At 33.3% G+C, this 19667-nt stretch overlaps 4 protein-coding genes across 5 annotated transcripts; all 4 read left to right on the top strand.

Moving 5' to 3' along the window:
• Positions 1-3248: 3248 nt before the first annotated feature.
• On the top strand, positions 3249-4636 carry LOC103830977 (protein AE7). The gene is made up of 5 exons (XM_009106804.3): positions 3249-3402; positions 3495-3600; positions 3689-3788; positions 4077-4122; positions 4314-4636. Exons 1-5 carry the CDS (start codon positions 3279-3281, stop codon positions 4418-4420), a joined length of 483 nt encoding a protein of 160 aa, XP_009105052.1. The 5' UTR covers positions 3249-3278; the 3' UTR covers positions 4421-4636.
• Positions 4637-4877: 241 nt separating this feature from the next.
• Positions 4878-9401, top strand: LOC103830976 (transcription factor MYB62). Its single transcript, XM_009106803.2, has 3 exons — positions 4878-8066; positions 8166-8295; positions 8390-9401. The coding sequence occupies exons 1-3, from the start codon at positions 7916-7918 to the stop codon at positions 8955-8957; spliced, it is 849 nt and encodes a 282-aa protein (XP_009105051.1). The 5' UTR covers positions 4878-7915; the 3' UTR covers positions 8958-9401.
• Positions 9402-9493: 92 nt separating this feature from the next.
• On the top strand, positions 9494-11815 carry LOC103831468. Its single transcript, XM_009107349.2, has one exon. It carries the CDS (start codon positions 9494-9496, stop codon positions 11813-11815), a length of 2322 nt encoding a protein of 773 aa, XP_009105597.2.
• A 45-nt stretch (positions 11816-11860) lies between these two features.
• LOC103830975 lies at positions 11861-19436 on the top strand. Of its 2 annotated transcripts, XM_009106802.3 has the most exons (2): positions 11861-18619; positions 18707-19436. In XM_009106802.3, exons 1-2 carry the CDS (start codon positions 18389-18391, stop codon positions 19187-19189), a joined length of 714 nt encoding a protein of 237 aa, XP_009105050.1. In that variant the 5' UTR covers positions 11861-18388; the 3' UTR covers positions 19190-19436. The 2 variants fall into 2 exon arrangements, with proteins under 2 accessions (XP_009105050.1, XP_009105048.1); XM_009106800.3 differs by having other exon boundaries at positions 11865-19436.
• Positions 19437-19667: the final 231 nt, after the last annotated feature.

Raw genomic sequence — 19667 nt, 5'->3', positions numbered from 1 at the left:
CTATATTTAGAATCTAGCAATCTTATATATATATATATAAGATTGATGTGAGCTTTATATTTTTAAAATAAAACATGTAAAACATGTTATGTATATACAAAATAATTTTATTATATCAATTAAAATACTTTCTAGAAATAAAATATAAACTATCAAATTTTATTATTATTTAATGTAATATATATGTTATTAAAATTAATAGTTTATAAAATTATTTAATTTTTTAAAAAAATATATAAATATTTTTTAGTAAAATTTAATATTAAATAGTAATAAATTTTACCTATAATTATATCATCGTCTAATATTATTGTTTTTTTTTCCTTTTATAGATTCAAATCTTAAATAATAAAGATGTAAGATTTTTTCTAACATATACAAGAAAAAGGGTTTTTTTGTAGTTTTAGAAATAAAACGAAATCATGAATGGTAAAGATTAGTAAAATTTTGATGGAACATTTATTTTTAAATCTAAAGGCACAACAAAGTGTAAGATTTAATAAATTTTAAAATAAATAAAATTAAAGAAGTAAGATAAAATTCAACCAGTCACCACACATATGTATTTTTGTCTTTTGAAAAAGGCTTTCAGTAATGTACACCTTTATATATATATATATATATATATATATATATATATATATGTATATCAGTAACTTTTTCCTTTTTTTTAAGTTAGATATCTTTTTGTTACGTTTTTTTTTGTAACATCTTTTTGTTAAGTTAATTATGCGGTTATAGCACACTAAAACTCTTCAAACTGGATACGTTCTTACTAGCTAGCCTATAGTCTTACTTAAAATCATATAAATTTGTAACACTGTGTCATTTATAGTATATAGTAATTGTAGGTTTATATATGTTTCCTAAGAAAATTTGTTTGTTCCTTAGCACTTTTAATTAGCTCATAAACCTGTATCTTCCAAAAATTATGATTTTTCAAATAAATGTATTACAGATAAAAGTATCCTATCGGAAATATAAAAGGACCTTAAATAATATATATAAAAAATTAGAATCAATCTATTTATTAATAATTGGTTTTAAGTTGGAAGAAATCGAATTGGATATGGTATTAGACCATTGATCCTAAAAATCTAAAACTCCTAATTAATATAACTTTTTTACTTAACTTTTTCGACCGAATATAACTGTCTTACAAAACTCGCTCGACCAAGTATAAATATTATAAAATTCTAAGATTTTTGGCCGATAAAAACACCATTATTTCAATGAGAAGTATTAGAGATAAAACTTAAAAGTATCACATATCAGGAATATAACAGAACCTTAACTTATGTACAAAAAGGTTAAAATCAATCTATTTAATATCAATTAGTTTTAAGTTGGAAATCCGTAATAGATTCGAATCTAATAAACTTTAAAATGTTTGGTGAAAGGATATAAGTTTTCCCTTGAGGATAGATGAGGATAGCTAATATTGTTTGGTGAACGGATATAGTTTCCCTTGAGGATGAGGACATATGCTCCCTCTTCCGAGTTCAGCTGAAGTTCTCCCTTGTTTTTTTCTCGAGTGTGGATTATAGTCTTATACATAGATGTATATAAAAATACATGTAGAGGAGGTTTTAGGCAAAGCGTTATAAAATATTTGCGTTGACCCTTTAATTTTAAAAATTTACACGGATTTAGTGATTTTCAATTATAAATTTTAAATCAAAATTTTTCTATTAAAATACTCTATCTGTTTCTAAAAAATATATATTCTATATTTTCACACATTTTAATAAAATACATTAAATTTATATAATTTTTTGTGTTTATTTTTTTAATCACTTTAGATCAATAAAAAATTAATTAGTATAATTAAGTTTTTTAAAATTTGCAATTAGTTAATAAAACATAAATTAAAAAAAGTAAACAAATGGATCTTTTTGAAAGAATTTTTTTTCTGTGACTTTAAGGAATAGAGGGAGTATGTTTTTGGTAAAATTTATTTTAAAATGTTTTGTAACCCTTTAAATTTCATAACCGATATTAAGTATGTGAAAATTTTAATTGTATCGCATTGTTTATATATTTGGATGTTTATTAATTTGAAGTTTAAAAAAAAAAAATCTAATCATTTTGTTTTTCTTGTTTTCTCGTGTGCCGATTCTTCAGTTGCTTACGCGCGCGGTAAGTTGGCCTGTAACGGCGGGAGAAATCCGAGGTTGGCACTTGGCATTTTCTTTTCTTTTTGTCAGCATCCAAAGTTGCATTTATCTTATATATATAAGTAAGGGTGACGAAAGTTTATTAAAATACAGAGTAAAATCTTGAGAATGTGGGCAAGACTTAAACGGTGTCGCCTGGGCTTTGGAGCTGAAAAAATTGAGAGCGTATGTGAGATGGGATACAAACAACACTCTGTACTTGTTGTCAAGCCACACAATTGTTCCTTCTGCCACTAAAATTGGCTAACTATATATACACTAAAGGATCCAAATCAGTAGACAAATTTAGAGAAGAAAAACTAATCAACCAAAATAAAAGGCTTAATGAGAATTACTTAACCGCTTGATTAGGAAAATTAAAGATGAAACCATCGAAGTAAATGTGTGCCGCAGATGTTCCTGATATCCTGGCTTTCACCACAGACTTGTCACCACTCAAAAGCAATGAATAAATACACAAATATAACACAATGAGATGATATAAATATGACGCGGGCAATGTTAAAAGGAGAAGAGGTAACAGGACAATACAGGTAAAGGTGCAAGGAACTTCATAGTCAATTGGGAATTGCCAAGACTTCACCAGCGCGGGCTGCTTCATCACAGTTGATACCATTACTCTCCTGAAACTCGTGTAGGCCTTTAGTCCAAAAGATGGACAAGAAAAAAACAGTTGGTAAGAATGGGATAGTTATAGAACGATTATCAGCTTCACTTGAGTTAGAACTACATCGTGTTAAGAAAGACGAACTAAAACAATTTTAGTTTGGTTAACACACCTTTCTAGTGCCCATTTACCATGGCTCCCAACTATAAGCAAACTAACACCAAGCTTCTCAACAGCCGTATATAGCTTTCTAGGATCCATATAGAAACCCACGAAGCTCTTCTTGATAATTCAGTTACATGGGCCTGGCCCAACATCGGTTTTCCAATTTATTATATATAATTTTCTTCTAATTTTTTCTTGAAAGAAGACAAAAATCGGAAAAACACCATCATCGTTGTTCTGTGTTGGCTCGTTAGGGTTTTCGATTCTCACTTGTTTTTCTTTTCTCCTGTCTTGTGACGTTCTTTGTTTAAATATTTCGGCAGAGAAGCATGGTTTCTAGGTTAAGTAATGAGAAGCCAATCGTGTACGAGACTAAAGAGCATCATGTTCGTCCTGATTCGAGCAATACAGATGAGCTTTCACTAGAACCAATCGACCATCTCAAGATTTTTGATATCCTTTTTTGCTTGGACTTATGCTGTGTCATCAAGTTTTTATTAGTTGATAACTGTGGATCATTGTAGTTCTCCTTGACTTTCAACTACATCATATAAGAAATATCAAAGATCCAGAGCGTCCTTCTTCGTTGGAACACCTTAAAGTACTTACAAAAGACTCAGTCGAAGTGGATGATGACAAGAGTTATGTTAGGTACGTTGAGAATGAAGATTTTGTGATTTTTTTGTATGAATATTAAGTTTTAAGTTTGTGCTGAGCTCTTCCGTTTTCGTTTTGATAGGGTTACATTCACTCCAACTATGAAACTTTGTGGCATGACTACCTTAATCGGTCTTTGTGTCCGCGTGAAACTTATGCGAAACCTTCCTGGGCGATACAAAGTACAACCTCCTTCTCTCATGTTTTTGTTTTTTTTAGAACATAATTGTATTCATCAAGTGTTGCACTAAATAAAATCTCACTAACACATGTACTTGTGATATGCTAGGCAGAGTATTTTTCTTTTCTTCTTTTTCTCATAGTTAAAACTATTGTTGTGATGATTGCTAAGTGAGTGTGTAGCTTGAACCTCTACTAAATGTTCCTATTAGTACCTTATAACCACAGAATGCAAAGTTTCTGTTATGCTTGATGCTTCTATCCTTTGAAATGACTTTTTCTTTTTGCAGGTTGATATAAGAGTAGCACCAGGTACTCATGTAACAGAGGCTGCAGGTATGTCATTTTTCGATATCCTTGCTTATGCGTGTTTGGTTTTTGATCGACCTTGTCCGGTCCCCAGTAAAATAGTAGAGTGACAGAGCAAATGAATCATTAAAGTCCGCTCTATAGCCAAAGGATTTGAACTGCTTGTACAAGCGCGCTTGTTTATAGAATTTTCTCTTTTTCTTGCTCTGAAAATGCAGTCAATAAACAACTAAACGACAAAGAACGTGTGTCCGCTGCATTAGAGAATCCATACATCGTGGAGATCGTCGATGAATGTCTTTCCCATCATTTAAATGTTGCTTGATGCCCTCAAGGTTCACTATCGTGATATGTCTCTGCTTCTACCGCAAAGATTTTCATCAACTAGGACTTATCTTGTGTTCAGTTTATTGTTTCGATCTAGACTTAGAACTTATCCATGGAATGATAATTGATATGACCCTATTATTAGGCATTTGCTTTCTTGGAAAGGAAACAACGAGAAGAAGATTAATATTTTTGGAAAGGATTATTTCAATTACGCTACGTCTCCCTGTTCTCTTATTGTTCCATTGGTTTCTATCTTCAGTGACAGTCCTTTTCACTACTGAATAACACTTCTATTTCTCTTGAATGATAGTACTTTCCATCTTAAAACTAACAGTCTGTAATATATATATATATATAGCTATTTGATATCCGAAATCTTTATATAATGCCTGGGCTCGAATCATGCTTGTAACATGAATTTTGTATAGTAACTTGGGTCTCAAGAACACAATCTGTTGGAAGCGATATAAATGTTTTACGGGTGGGTCTGATGAATAATGTTTTCGTTTGATAAGACCCTCGTCCTTTAAAATCTTTATAGACTTGTGAGTCGGCAAGTGTCAGGTATCCTTTACTTTCTCTTCCAAGTGGCAATCTATGCATAAGCTGGTCTAATGCAATACTAATCCTTTAATTCACTTTTGTTGATGTATTATAATTCGTATTCAAATCAAAAATATAGCATGTGTAAGTTGTAGACAACATAGAAAGAGTTAAACATCAATTAGGTTACTCCAATCCTATTGATAATATCTTGATGAATTTTATGGTTTATATCTATTCAATAAACAAAAATATATCTAACTAAAATTAACTGTCATTGTTGATCACATAATAGTAAAATGCTAGTTTTAGGGAGTACACATGTCAAATCGACTTTACTTTCTTTATTCCTGGTCTTTAGGCTTTAATTTACATTTTTTCTGGTGAGTTATCATCTCCAAAAGATTGGTTTTAAACAGTAAGTGAGAGGTCTTATTATGAAATACCATATGTTTAAATACATGCACTTGGACATTTTTGATTTCTCGGTTTAAAGCGAGACGGACCCCTTCCACATTTACAAAAATTGTTATTGACATAATGTTACTGACGAATGAAAACTTGGAATACTCTTGGAATATTCAAAGTTTGGAGGATATATGCTATGCGAATTGCGAAGTCAGGATAATTAGCTGGCTTCTTGAAAATTAAAACAGTTGTCTTCTAAAATTTACGTCAAAGATGTTCTAAAATTTGTGCAAGCTCAATATATATATATATCCAAAAAATAAAGCAGCACAACTCGTAGACATTTTGTTTTTTTTTTAATTAAATTTTAATCTAGATATATGATTCAATTGTTTTTTTTTTCATTTTTCTTTGTTATTTTGTTTTTTTAATTCATATTCGAGTATTTTGAATAAAATATTCAAATTATCCAAAAAAACAAAAATAAAATAAAAAAACTTTACAATTTTAGGTCAGTCACCATCTCTATAATTATCCAAACAAACTAAAATAACTCAAATTAAACTAAACTGAATTTTATTCACTTCCAATATAGGTCAGTTACTAGGTCCGAGATCCGCTCTGGATCTGTTCCAAAAATAGGATATCGGATTTGTCTGGATCCTAATCCGAATAGTAAAATCTTAAATCCGTCAAAATGAGATTTGGATCTGGATATCTTAATTTTTAAGTTTGAATATCCGGATCTAAATTCATATTTAAAAATATATTAATTTTTTTTAATTTCATTGATATTTATATTTGGTACATTAATATTTATACATAAATTAGTCTTATAATATTATATTTTAATTTTTATAATATTATACACACTTATATATATTTATAAATTTTGTATAAATAATTAATTTAAGTCTTATTTTAAAATTTTAATAATTTAAAAATTATTATTTTAAATTATGTTTACGAATCCGGATCCGAATACATGCGGGTTCGAATCTGGATATAAAGTCCACGGATCCGGATACCGTAAATTTTTTTGGATATACGGATCTGTTCCACGCCTATCAGTTAGCATATATATATTACCAAACAAGCTAAAAATACCCAAATTAAGCTAAACTGAATTTTATTCAATTTCAATTTAAATCCCAAAATCCACATGTAAGCTACTCAAAACTCAAAAAGACACTAATCTGAACCAAACTGATTATTCATATGTCCACCCACACCTATGCATGTTGAAGATATGGTTATCTCACAATAACAATCTCGAATATATTGTAAACGGATAAAACTCGTACTGGTCTTTGATGGGTGAAACTGCATTCCGGTATGTTTGCTCCCATTTTATAAATGATGAGTTAAGTGTGAACTTTGATTTCTTACTATTTTAAATCTTTTTCAGCCTTTTTGGCAACTATTTTTGTTTGTTTTTTACAAAATGCCAAATCACCATATTTTGTGACAGTATTTCTTTTGGTCGCATCGGGCATCTATACGACTTAAAATGCTATCAAAACATCAGTAAATATGGCGAGGTGGCCTCAAAACAAGGCTAAATCTCATTATTCAGGAAAAGCATTAATGTGATATTGAAAGCCGGTTTTATATAATAAGGCAAAGTTTCGTCGGCTTTAGTTTCGGGTTTATATCTTCATCCCGCTGATCTTGTAAATTTTAATGTTGCAATATAAGTGTTCTAAAGTGAAAAATATATGATGTCAAAAAAGTGAAAAAAATATAATAAGGCAAAGTTAAATCAATTATTTTGGCATGCTGTGAGGAAATTGTTTTACCAATAAAGTTAATTTATTTAAGAATATAGACTGTACTTCTTCTTCCAAAACTATATTCCATATTCTTTCCACGTGAACATCTAATCCATATAGTTATGTCACCATATTCCATTCCATTTCATCATCACACAAAAAGAGTTAACGAAACTGTATCTCGATATATTCTGTACTTCTTATCAATCACAAACCTGGATACAGCCATCCAGGTTACCCCGGCCAGTTTATTTCAGGATTAGATTAATCCCAAATATAGATAAATTTCCTTAAAAATGCTATTAGAATGTTATATTTAGATGATTGAATAATAATAAAAGAAAATTGTTTGAATATATGGTATCTCGAGAACCATTATCACAAAACGTTAATGAAATATGTGACTATTGCCGTTATTCTAAAAATAGATGCCTGGTTCATTGTATAGTTTCGACTAATCCGTACATCAATATATTTAATATAACAATATCCTTTGAGTTAAACTGAGAGAGCTAACTGAAGAATGCTTTTAAATTTTAATCTAAGTTGAAAACGTGTGTTAATTCCTCACTGTGAAAAACAAGCTGATAGTTAAAGTAACAACATTTTTCCAATACAGTCTATAAATTCCCAAGAACCTGTGGATTTAATTTCACTTCTCAAAGAACTAAAAGCTTCTCTAGCTTTAACCTTTCTCTCTATATACAGGCATGCATGCATAGAGCTTAGGAGAGAGTACGAAACAAATTAATTAGAAAATTTGAAGGATGGAAGATTCGATGAAGACTAAGAGCTTCGAAGAAAGTGAAGAGGTAGGGCTGAGAAGAGGGCCTTGGACTTTAGAGGAAGACACTCTTCTCACAAATTACATCCTCCATAACGGTGAAGGTCGATGGAACCTCGTCGCCAAAAGTGCTGGTAATTAATTAAAAAACATGATCTTAACTCATTAGATTATCTCACTTTACTATAATCACTATCTTTATTTTCTATCTTAAAACAAAATAAATGAAACAGGGCTAAAGAGAAACGGAAAAAGTTGTAGATTGAGATGGTTGAATTACTTGAAACCCGATATCAGACGAGGGAATCTAACTCCCCAAGAACAGTTTTTGATCCTTGAGCTGCACTCTAAATGGGGTAATAGGTGAGTCACTCTCGATCTCATAATCATCCTCATATTATTTATTTTATACACCTAAAAGTTTGGCCATATTCGATTAATATTGTGTGTGTTTTAGGTGGTCCAAGATTGCACAGTACTTACCAGGAAGAACGGACAACGAGATCAAGAACTATTGGAGAACGAGAGTTCAGAAGCAAGCTCGACAGCTCAACATCGAATCCAATAGCGACAAGTTCTTTGACGCTGTTCGTAGTTTCTGGGTCCCTAGATTGATCGAGAAGATGGAGCAAAACTCATTCACTAATTGCTGTCCCCAAAACAACAACAATAAGTCTCTTCTTCCTCCTCAATCCTACGACTCCACGAGTACACAAACATATACAGATATCTCGAGTCAGAACCCGGGATTGAGCAACATAGATGGTTCTAGTTCGAGTTCCACTTTCATGCCTGATCTCACGACAGTTCCATACTTTATAGATCCCAACACCATCATTGATGGTTCGATGTGTAACCAGGAAGGCAATTATCAAGAACTCGGCGGATATATTCCTGAGATGGAGGAATATTATTACATGGGAAATTCAGACATAGGAACGGAATGTCACGTGGCAGAAGCGTACGAGGATGTCACACAAGATCCCATGTGGAACATGGATGACATTTGGCAGTTTAGGGAGTAATTAAGTCAGTCAAGAGATGAGAGTATGCTTAATTAGGGCGGAGGGAGCCCACCACCATGGTTATATTTTACTATAAACTGCTATGCTTATTATTCAGTCTATGATCCAACGTTGTTAGCTAAATGTATAGTGATAGTTTGCATAAGTCTTTGAATTCATGATATTTGTATTTCCTATGGATCTTTATATAATTTTTATAATGTGAAATTTAAGAAAAGTACACAAATTATATATTTTATGTATATTTAGATTAAACATTAACTAAAATAATTCACTGATACAAAATTTGCTTAATTTTCTTTTAACGAAAACTGAGTAAATTCATTTTTTGCATAAAACATTTAAAAAAAAAATCATCTTATAAAAATGAAAGAATATATAATTTGATTTTTTTTATTTCGTAAAGGCATATTTTTATTGTCTCATATAGATATATAAGCATATTTCCTTAGTATGGTTAGTAGATCTGCTCAAGTTGATGTACACATGAGGTTCTCCATTTCCTACAAACTTCTAGAGCTGAGAAACGATGCTCTATGGCGGTTAAAACCGATATGAGCAAGGCTTATGATAGACTCGAATGGGAGTTCATCCGACTTGTCCTCGAGAGGCTGGGATTCCACTCTCGATGGATCAACTGGATCATGGAATGTGTTTCTACTGTTACCTACTCTTTTCTCATCAACGGTTCGCCTAGAGGAAGAGTGAAACCGAGCCGAGGCATCCGTCAAGGAGACCCTCTCTCACCCTACATATTCATCTTGTGTAGTGAAGTGCTCTCGGGTTTGTGTAACAGAGCACATGAAACAGGCCTTCTAGCCGGCATTCAAGTGGCAAGAGGATCCCCACATGTCAACCATCTGCTATTTGCGGACGACACTATGTTTTTTACTAGAGCAAACAAAGCTAGTGCAGCCGCACTCAAGGAAATTCTCCGACAGTATGAAGTGGCTTCGGGTCAGTGCATTAACCCATCCAAGTCGACGGTCACTTTCTCCCGCAAGGCTCCGGGCACGCTCAAAGCTTGCATCAAGGATTGCCTGAACATCTCCAAAGAAGGCGGCATTGGCAAATATCTAGGATTGCCGGAGCATTTCGGGCGACGGAAAAGAGATATGTTTACGTCTATTGTGGACCGGATAAAGATTAAGGCGAGTGGCTGGTCTAACAAATTCCTCTCCACAGCTGGGAAAATGATAATGCTCAAGAGCGTACTCTCGCCCATCCCTTCCCACGCGATGTCCTGTTTCAAGCTACCACGTTCCCTATGTAAACGGATTCAGTCCGCAGTTACTCGTTTTTGGTGGGACGACAGAAGCGGAAACCGCAAAATTGCATGGGTCTCATGGGACAAAATGACAAATACAAAAGGGGATGGAGGTTTGGGTTTCAGAGATTTTGAAAGCTTCAATGATGCCTTCCTCGCAAAGCTTAGTTGGCGGCTTATTCATAATCCCTCAGGGCTGCTTAGCCGGGTGTTAATGGGCAAATATGGTGGGGATGGAACCTTTCTTGAGGCAGGACATAGGTCGGTGGAATCCCACGGCTGGAAAGGCATTCTCATTGGTCGAGACCTAATTCTACAAAACGCTGGATGGGCTGTGGGAGATGGGGAATCGATTAGCGTTTGGGCAGACCCGTGGCTTAGCCTCTCAGCGCCGAGGCGACCCATGGGACCAACACCTGAACGTTTTGCTAATCTAAAGGTTAAGGATCTGATGCTACCAAATGGCTCCGACTGGAACAGAGACCTGATTCAACAGATAATGCCCCAAGAAGAAGCTACAATACTTAGTATAAAGGCAAGCAGATCAGGAACTCCGGATAAACTCATCTGGTTAGGAACGACCTCGGGCGAATACACGATGAAATCTGGGTATTTGAAGGCACTGGAGTCCAGTCCGACCTCACCTCCACCCAACAGAGCTATAGACTGGAATAAGGGAGTTTGGCAACTTGAAGTTGCCCCAAAAATCAAACTATTCTTATGGAAGATTTTCCAGGGAGCTTTGGCGATTGGTGATAGGCTTGTTACACGCAACATCAGCACAGGAACAGGTTGCAAGACCTGCAATAATGTGGAATCTATCAATCATCTTTTTCTTCATTGCGATATCGCATACAAGGTGTGGAAGCTAGCCCCTTTCTCTTCTTGTATTGACTCTAGACGATTGCTAGATTTGAATACTGCCTGGCAAGGACTCTCCAAGCTTGTGTGCCTCCCACCAACCGGAATCTCAACAGGGCCTCTAGCTCCATGGATTTTATGGTCTTTATGGCTCGCAAGAAACAACAGACTGTTCAATAACAAGATCTCTACCCCGGAAGAAATTGTTTCTCGAGCCACTGCAGCTGCTCAGGAATGGCTAAAAGAGCAACGCACCGAACCCCCCAACACAAAGGACACACGGGTATTAGGACCCCCGAGGGAGACGGACTCTAGCAGACTACAAACGGACGCAGCCTGGCGAGCTGATCTCCAATGTGCAGGCTTAGGTTGGACGATCATAGAGAAAGATCAGAGCACTACTCACCTGTCTTACTGCTATTTTGTAAGCTCACCTTTAGTAGCAGAAGCTCTCGCTGTACGGGATGCTTTGGCTCATTGCAGAGCGCTGGGAATCCTGCGGCTCCGATGTCAGACTGACTCTCAACAACTGGTTAAAGCCCTAGCAACAAAGGATCCGAATCCTGAGATTTATGGAATAGTCTCAGATACCCTGATTTTAGCTTCGTCTTTTGACTCTATCTCTTTTGAATGGTTGCCTAGAGCACAAAACAATGTGGCTGATGCTTTAGCAAAACAGGCTTTGTATAATGCCTGCCCTGTAACCCCTCAAATTGACTCTGAGGTTTAATTTATTTTATGAATGAAAGTTTGTGTTTCAAAAAAAAAAATATGAACTAAACTACTAATCATGGTAAGTTACTAAGCTTGGGAAAACAGTAAAGGGTAGTCTCTTTTCTTGAATTGTTGTGGCTTATGTGGATTTAAGTTAAAGAATATATTAATCTCGCCTAAACAGGTGGAAGAAACCAAAAGCTAGAAGAGAACTCTATCGAATAAATTATCATAATGAGACTATCATTTCAAGGACATGATAATCTGTCTCTTCACCAAAATTGATGTCTTCTTTTGAAAGATATATGAGTGCAAAGTTGACGATATTACAGGAGACTTTGATTGACATATATAGTTTATGTGGAATCATAGAAAAGTTAATCGAAGTAATGATTCTTACATTTGACAAGAGTTTACACACTTCTAAACAGATACTTGTTGCTATCCAATAGTACGAAGGATTTGATTGCACTCTTTAATTTGTAGGAATGATCAAAATTAAAAGAATAATGTCTATACTTTTGTAATGCCTTGTGCTTTTGGGCACCAGCAATAACCAGTGTGGGATCAATATAGGACATAAAGACAAAAGACCCATTAATTATTTTATTATATTATCCCAAAAGAGCTTCAACCAAAACGATAGAGAAAGGTGGCTTTCGAGAAGTCCAGTTAAAGAGATCGAATTATTAGAAGTCACTTATAAAGCCTGTCATACGTACATGGAAACTCCACAATGATTTGAACCCAAAGGTACCACTGAAATTTGGATCAAACAGTGATGCACTTTTGAGTGGTCAAGAACAAAACATCAAACATTGTATGCAAATTTTTACTATTTCATGTGTTTTTGGAATAATACACGATTTTCTTGCATATAAATTGAGCATTTAAAAAACTGTTTTATAATTATTATTATAGAATCAAGAAATGTAGATACAATTAAACAATTGCAATATTATGTCGGCTCGAATGGTTAATATCAAAACTAGTGGACTAGCCTTAATTATAAAATTCGGCAAAGGTTAAACTTTAGAGCATACATGAGTAATTAAGGTGGTGCCTATTTAGACAGAAACAATGCTGGATCAATCAAATGTTCATTAAAGAGATGTTAGTTGAAAGCTATATATAAAAAAGAATCAGGCAATCAATTGCAAACTATGAAGTGTAGAAAGTTGTAAACCCGTGTTTCAAAAAAAAAAAAAAAGTTGCAAACCCAAAATTGTTATAGTTCAATGTGTTGTATTCTAAAAAATATTTCAGAGAGAAAGTCCAGAATTTAATTTCATGCACCGAACAGAATAGGATTAATCTAACATGTTCAAGTCTTTGGTTTGAAGTAAGACATAATTAACCTGTTCATATTGGTATGGTTAATAACTTGGTGAAGACTAGAGAAGTCAGAGTCAAGAAAAATGTTTGAAGAAGAGACACCAAGGTAAGGACACCAGCTGGTTGAAGAACAGACACCAACGTAAAGACACCAGCTGGTTGGTTCATGAAACAAGACATATTTACAACAAAAGGTTATGATCATCTCGTAAATCAAACAGTGTTATTTTGGCACCATAATTTCCAACAACACGTTATATACACATTTTCTTGTTCCGTGTTTCCAAGTTCATTTTGTTCACATTCTTCAAACAAAACCAAATCCTCATTTGCATAACTGGTTTGATTCAAAATTCAATTTAGTCAAACCTGAGATGAATAGAAGCAACCTCATATCTGATATGTCGACAGTGTATATTGGCACGTGCGTTAGTGAAGATTTACAAATTCAATTATAAAACTAACTCGTGACATTTTTTTTTGATATAATTATGTTAAGGCATTGTATATTTTGTATATTATCATGTATATAGAAAAACTAAATAACACTGATTCAATTATCTTTTTTTTCAGCAATTGATTTGATTATCTTTATCATCAATTCACACAGAGTTTTGGTTATTGTTCATAAAGTACTTCAAAATTAAATCTTTTTGAACTGGGATGGTAAAAAGAAGGATAATCTATTTGAAACTGTTTTATAGTACCGTGTGAATGACATCAAAATACAGAGAAAAAAGTATGTAGTAGTTGTAAAGTTTTCATGCTTCTCAAATAATAATAACTCATCACTATTATTTTATAGGGTGAAGCTCATAGGCCGAGTAAAGATGGATGGAAATCTATCAACTGTAGATAGTCGAGATGTTACGATTAGTATCATTCATTGATTAACTGTTTCAGTTCTAATTTGAAAGGCGGATAGAAATTGGTCTTGTTAGTGAGTAAAGGTGATCTGTAACATCTTATATCTGGTATATGATAGTGCATATGAAAATGCTTAATATTAATTTGGTTAGATGTGTTACAAAATTGCATCTATCTTTTCAGTCAATTATTTATGAAGACTTGAGAGTTAAGTATTTTTGAATTGGAATAGTGGAAAAAATGAAAAATATAGAAGACAATCATGTAATAATTGTAGGTTCTTTCAAAACTCCAAAAATTAACATACCATCCATCAGACGATTGACCTACAGACTCAGTAAGCGGACGTAAGACCCCCCCTTCGTCAGATGGTGGAGGCGTTACAATTATACTTCCCATCGTTGTTTTTTTTTTTGCTAAAATTTATACTTCCCATCTTGACAATACTAAAATATAAAGGACAAATATAAAAGGATAAGTGATACTGATGCCATATCCACTAACACACATGTAGATAGAGCATCATCGGAAGTATAGTTAGTGAAGAGTACGATAATAATGTGAGCAGTGCTATTATCCATTTATCCTTAAATCCCAAGGGAAAAAGGGTACCTTATTCCTTCCTAAATCTGTAATATTTGCATGTGCTCTTTGTATTCTCTATAGCATTCATACACAATAAATTCCACATTCGTCGAACCAATTATTAAACTTTTGAGCAATGTAAAGGAAGCAAAGCATAATCGAAAAAGCTAGAAGGCACAATATACAACAATCTCTTCAGTTTGTAAGTCAATAAAAAACACATGCGTGAAAAGACTAAACTCTCATTAGTCTCTCTTCCACAGAGCTTTCGGCCCACTTTGTAGGACAGTAAGAATCAACATCACACTATTGCAGATAGAGAAGGTAGATCCAATGGTTCTGGTTCGAATATGTTGATGAGGGTACATTTTGACCAAAGACTTTTTAATATACTTCAATTCAAGATGATGAAACCAAAACAGAGGCAAACAAAAAAGTTGTTGCGGTACGTGCGTATCGAGACAAGCTATTTGTGTCCCTTTCATGTAGCTTAGAACCCATTTGACAGATATTTTTCACTTTAATCACTTCTGAGCTTTACCTTGCCTGTCTCTCAGTCTGACTATCTGTGTTAAGTAGTTAAGCAATAAAACCATCAATAATTCGTTACACAATTTTCATGCTATATTACCAAAATAATTTTGAGAGGGTAAATGTTTATATAGTTGTTGCTAAAAAACTATGGTGTCATCTTCTTTTTAGGATCATATTCTGTGTGGATCTCAACAACAGTTACATTGTCATCAGCAAGAACAGACTCAGTGCATTTTATAGGGAAAGCATATATGCAAACTCAATGAAGCTGTGCATTTGCCTCTGTGTGCACTGCATATTGAGCAACTAGTGTGGTTCCTGTTTTTTTAAGGGTAAGCTACTAGGTGAAATCCTAAACATCTCACTTAATTTAAGAGGCAATGAGTAAAACAACTGGGCTTATTTGATTGATACATACCAAGCCTAGCCCAATAAGATGACAGACCGGATCATTTAAAGTCTCCTCTCATCGTGCCCACAACACGTTAGAAACAGAATCCATCCTCTGGTTCTTGTCACTTGTCAGGTCTGCGTGATCAATGCCTAAATGTTACAAGTTTAGTTTGTTAAATATGAATATTAAAATCCCAATAATTATAATTATAACACTTAGTGGGGAAACTTAATGCGTAGTGTGTCTAGATGATAATGCCATAACAGAGGAACGAGTCAAAGATCGAGACCATGGCAGACCAGAAAAAAAATAACTAGAAAAGATTGTTATATAGAGTAGAGGATGATCCCTATATAAAACAACCGCCTCGCTCCTTTGCAAGACCAAAATCTTTGTTTTTTTTCTTGAACAATGAAATCTTATGTTGTTTAATTTAAAATTAAATATCGGTAATAACATAAGTTGATAATTTATATATGTTCTCTACATTTATTATTAGTATTGTTTTAAAGGATTAGAAGGTGTTATTCAATCATTTATTTCAATAGAGTTTAAATCTAAACACTGTAATTTGAATGATTATTTTAAATTCTATTTAAAATCTGGTGTTATTTAAGGAATGATTTAAATTAAAATTTTAAAATCTAATATTATTAAACTTTATAGATTTTATAATTCTTTGTATTTTAAATTGATTTCAAATAATCTATTGTGCAGTCTCATGAATAATGATTAAAATTAAAATCCAGGGCATACAACACAGATTTTGAAATTCACCAATTTAAAATCTTTTAAAATTTTAAAATTTGATGGATTACAAAGCATTGATTGAATAACACCCTCATAGTCAAAAGTAATGTTTTAAAGGGAAAATTTGTTTATATTATACTCATTCAACTTTTAATAAATAATTAATTTTAAAATGTTTTGTCTTGTACATATTGTTTTATTATTGGTTGAATTGTGCTTAATAAATTCATATGTTAAACTTATTTGATGTTATCTTAAGATTATTCTCAAACATTAATACTATTAATTATTTTAACAAAACTTTATAAATTTATAAAATATTATAATTATTTTTTTTGAAAAAAAAATATTATAATTATTGTCAATTAATATATAAATTTTTGAAATGTAGTGAGTTTAGAGTCTGTCTCTGCATATATATTTAGTTTTGGAGTTGTTTTTTTTTTTTTTTGAAGATTTTGGTTCTTTCAAGTTCTGAGGTTTCAGATCTCTTCTGCGAGAAAAAGACGTTCTATTTCACAAACATATGTGTTTTGTCATTGGGTGGATGGTTTTTACTCCAGCGAAAATACTTTCCACGTATAAAATTGGTGTCTCGTTTATTTATTTATTTTTGTGTAAAGCGTGCAATCATACACATGAACAGGAGCACACCGTGCATGGCTGATTACCAAAAACCAAAATCAATTTTTAAATTGCATGCATGCTTCTCTAGATCTAGCTAGCTAGTACGATGTTCTCAAATCTTTTTATTAGCGATCCGATCAAACCCCAAAACACATGCTCCATAGTCTAGCACGTGATGTATGTTCTCTTCACATAACTAGAGCAACTTCAAGTGATCCACAGATCTTCTGCCTTACATTTATCATCAGTAATGGTGTCGTAATCTGCAATATGTATTAAATTATACTTAGAAGCTGTTGATTTAGATCATTTAGTACTTCCACCTTTAAATAAAAAATTATGTCTTAAAGTCACATATACAAAATGTTTCAGATCACTGAGCGAATCGTAGCTGCAAATGTAATGTTTCAAAACCAGAAAACATGCATTGCTGATTAAACTCTCTTGAACTATGTGTAGTTATTTTTTTCGATATTATTACGGTCCTTTACAGATATCTCTGTAACGTGTGAAAAATGTAAAAATATCTTTCTCAAAAAAACAAAAAAAAAATCAGTCATATAGTAATATGGCAATGATCAAAGTATAATGTATTGAAATGATACCTTCGTCTATTAATAATAGTGGAACTACATAGATTCAAATATTAGTATACTATTGATCAGATGTTATTTCCAACAAAAAGGTAAAAGATAAACATAAGGAATCATTTGGTGAAACAGTATTACTTTTCTCGAAATTCTACTACCGAAGAGAAGTTTACAGTTGTTTACAAGAACAATTTTATAAAGGAAAAATGAATGCTCTTTTCTTGTTTATTGTATAGTTTTGTAACTCGAGGACCTCAAAGTGATCGACGTTCAGTGTATTCGTACGAATTACAGCATAAGTGCGGGACACATTCTTCTTTTTAAAATGTAAATATAATCAATCAAAAAGATATATTTTTCATCGTTCAAACAGTTATACAAAATTAACCAAAGTCGGTTAGATTCGACTCATCATTAACAGTTTGATTATATATATCATTTGTTTTATATGAATTATGCTGAACACATCAACAATAATGCATGTCCCATAAGCTATGATTTTTAAGCATCTTTTACGAACAAGGACAAACATAATATAAGTATCTTTATATATTGGTTTGTGCAAATAGATCAAAATCTCAACATGACTTTTTTTTTTAAATTTAATTTGCTCTTTAGTCTTTACCTCCTCTATCTTTTGTTTAACTGGTTTTCTTCTTTTTCTTGTTGTTTTATTGTGAAACCAATAGTGTAAACAACACCTGATTAATCCTTCCATCTCATATTGTCTCCTCGTTATCTTTCTCATTATAAGACAATCTACAAAAGAAAAGTTGAAGCTGCCATTTTTGACTTAATCTTCATTTATTTTTCTCTACACCTTGACTTCAAATCTTCTTCGTTCTGCATTCTTTAACGCTCTTTTCAGATCATCAGAGGGAGAGAAAGAGAGAGAGAGAGAGGCTATATGGCTATTGAAGTTTGCTGGTCAGAGGCTCCTGATTCTAGAATCAGCCCAAGAAACTCTTTCTCCTATGATCTCGACTCAACGGACGGTGAAGTCAGATTAGACTCGACGCTTCTTGACTCAGGTTCGGATTTAGATTTCTGCTTTGACTCGAGTTGTTCTGTTCAAGAAGTTTCTCCCGCTGATGAACTCTTCTCCGATGGCAAGATTCTTCCCGTCCAGATCAAGAAGGTAACCTTTCGGGTTCAAAGATCAGCTTCTCTCTCATCATCATCATCTTATTCCTCTTCCTCTTCTTCATCATCGTTCTGCAACCAGAGACCAGCAACAGAAAAGAAGATCATGAAACTCAAAGACCTTCTGTTGAATCCTGAATCTGATTTTGAAGACAAGGCGCCAAAGGGACTGTTCTTGCAGTTCAAGAGAAGCATAAGTCTCAACTACGACAAGAGCCGTAACAGCAAGGGACTAATCAGATCTCTTCAGTTCCTCTCACGAAGCAACTCCACAGGCTCTGCTCTAAACCCTAAACCTAACTTGCTCCCCAAGGAAAATCATCACCCTCACAAGACCCACATTCTTCCTAAACAAACGTCTCTTAGAAGATCATCTTCGCTCTCAGCGTCAGTCCCTTATAGAAAACCACTCGCTAGAAACAGTTTCGGTAATGGAAACGGTGGAGTTCGTGTTAGTCCAGTCTTAAATTTCCCTCCGCCGGCGTTCATCTCGAACGTAGCCGACGGATTGTTCAGCATTGGGTCACTCTGTAATGGTAGGACGAACAGGAAGACAAGATTATGAAAATCTTTGGTCTTTTGTGGCCGGACAGGAGTAACTGAAAATGTCTTTATTTTTATTTATTTTTTACTGTTTGTTGTATAATGATGGAATATCGACAGCTCATGTGAAGATTAGACATCATGTGAGTTTTGTCTGCACGAAGAATAATTGACGAACTAGACGTGTACCATGGGAATTGGAACGCCTCGTTTGATTGTACTCTCGGGTAGATTAAAATGTGTAAATAAATTGTAGATGATTGGTTGAATTGTAGACATAAACTTAGTTGTAAAAATTGTGTTATAGGTAAATGAGCTGTTGTAACTATAAATTTAAAAGGGAGGATTTACTAAAAATAACTCATAATTTGATTTTCTTGAATGCCAATATATACCTGATTGAAATGGAAAACTAATATAAACAATAGTGAAAATGACAACTAACTCTTGTGATTAACCAAAAACATGAATGTATGTTTACAATTATAACATTGAGAAAT

This window comes from Brassica rapa, chromosome A07 (genome assembly GCF_000309985.2).
Source record: "Brassica rapa cultivar Chiifu-401-42 chromosome A07, CAAS_Brap_v3.01, whole genome shotgun sequence".
Lineage (NCBI taxonomy): Eukaryota > Viridiplantae > Streptophyta > Magnoliopsida > Brassicales > Brassicaceae > Brassica > Brassica rapa.
The sequence above is the reverse complement of the archived record's forward strand: the minus strand, read 5'-3'. Positions and strand labels throughout refer to the sequence as shown.

Excerpts from the sequence above, each read along its gene's own strand:
- LOC103830975 (XM_009106800.3), top strand. The coding sequence starts at position 18,389 with ATGGCTATTGAAGTTTGCTGGTCAGAGGCTCCTGATTCTAGAATCAGC.
- LOC103830977 (XM_009106804.3), top strand. The coding sequence starts at position 3,279 with ATGGTTTCTAGGTTAAGTAATGAGAAGCCAATCGTGTACGAGACTAAA. Across the intron at positions 3,403-3,494 it reads CGACCATCTCAAGATTTTTG|ATCATATAAGAAATATCAAA; the intron begins ATATCCTTTTTT and ends ACTTTCAACTAC. Across the intron at positions 3,789-4,076 it reads ACCTTCCTGGGCGATACAAA|GTTGATATAAGAGTAGCACC; the intron begins GTACAACCTCCT and ends TTCTTTTTGCAG.
- LOC103831468 (XM_009107349.2), top strand. The coding sequence starts at position 9,494 with ATGGCGGTTAAAACCGATATGAGCAAGGCTTATGATAGACTCGAATGG.
- LOC103830976 (XM_009106803.2), top strand. The coding sequence starts at position 7,916 with ATGGAAGATTCGATGAAGACTAAGAGCTTCGAAGAAAGTGAAGAGGTA. Across the intron at positions 8,067-8,165 it reads CCTCGTCGCCAAAAGTGCTG|GGCTAAAGAGAAACGGAAAA; the intron begins GTAATTAATTAA and ends TAAATGAAACAG. Across the intron at positions 8,296-8,389 it reads CACTCTAAATGGGGTAATAG|GTGGTCCAAGATTGCACAGT; the intron begins GTGAGTCACTCT and ends TGTGTGTTTTAG.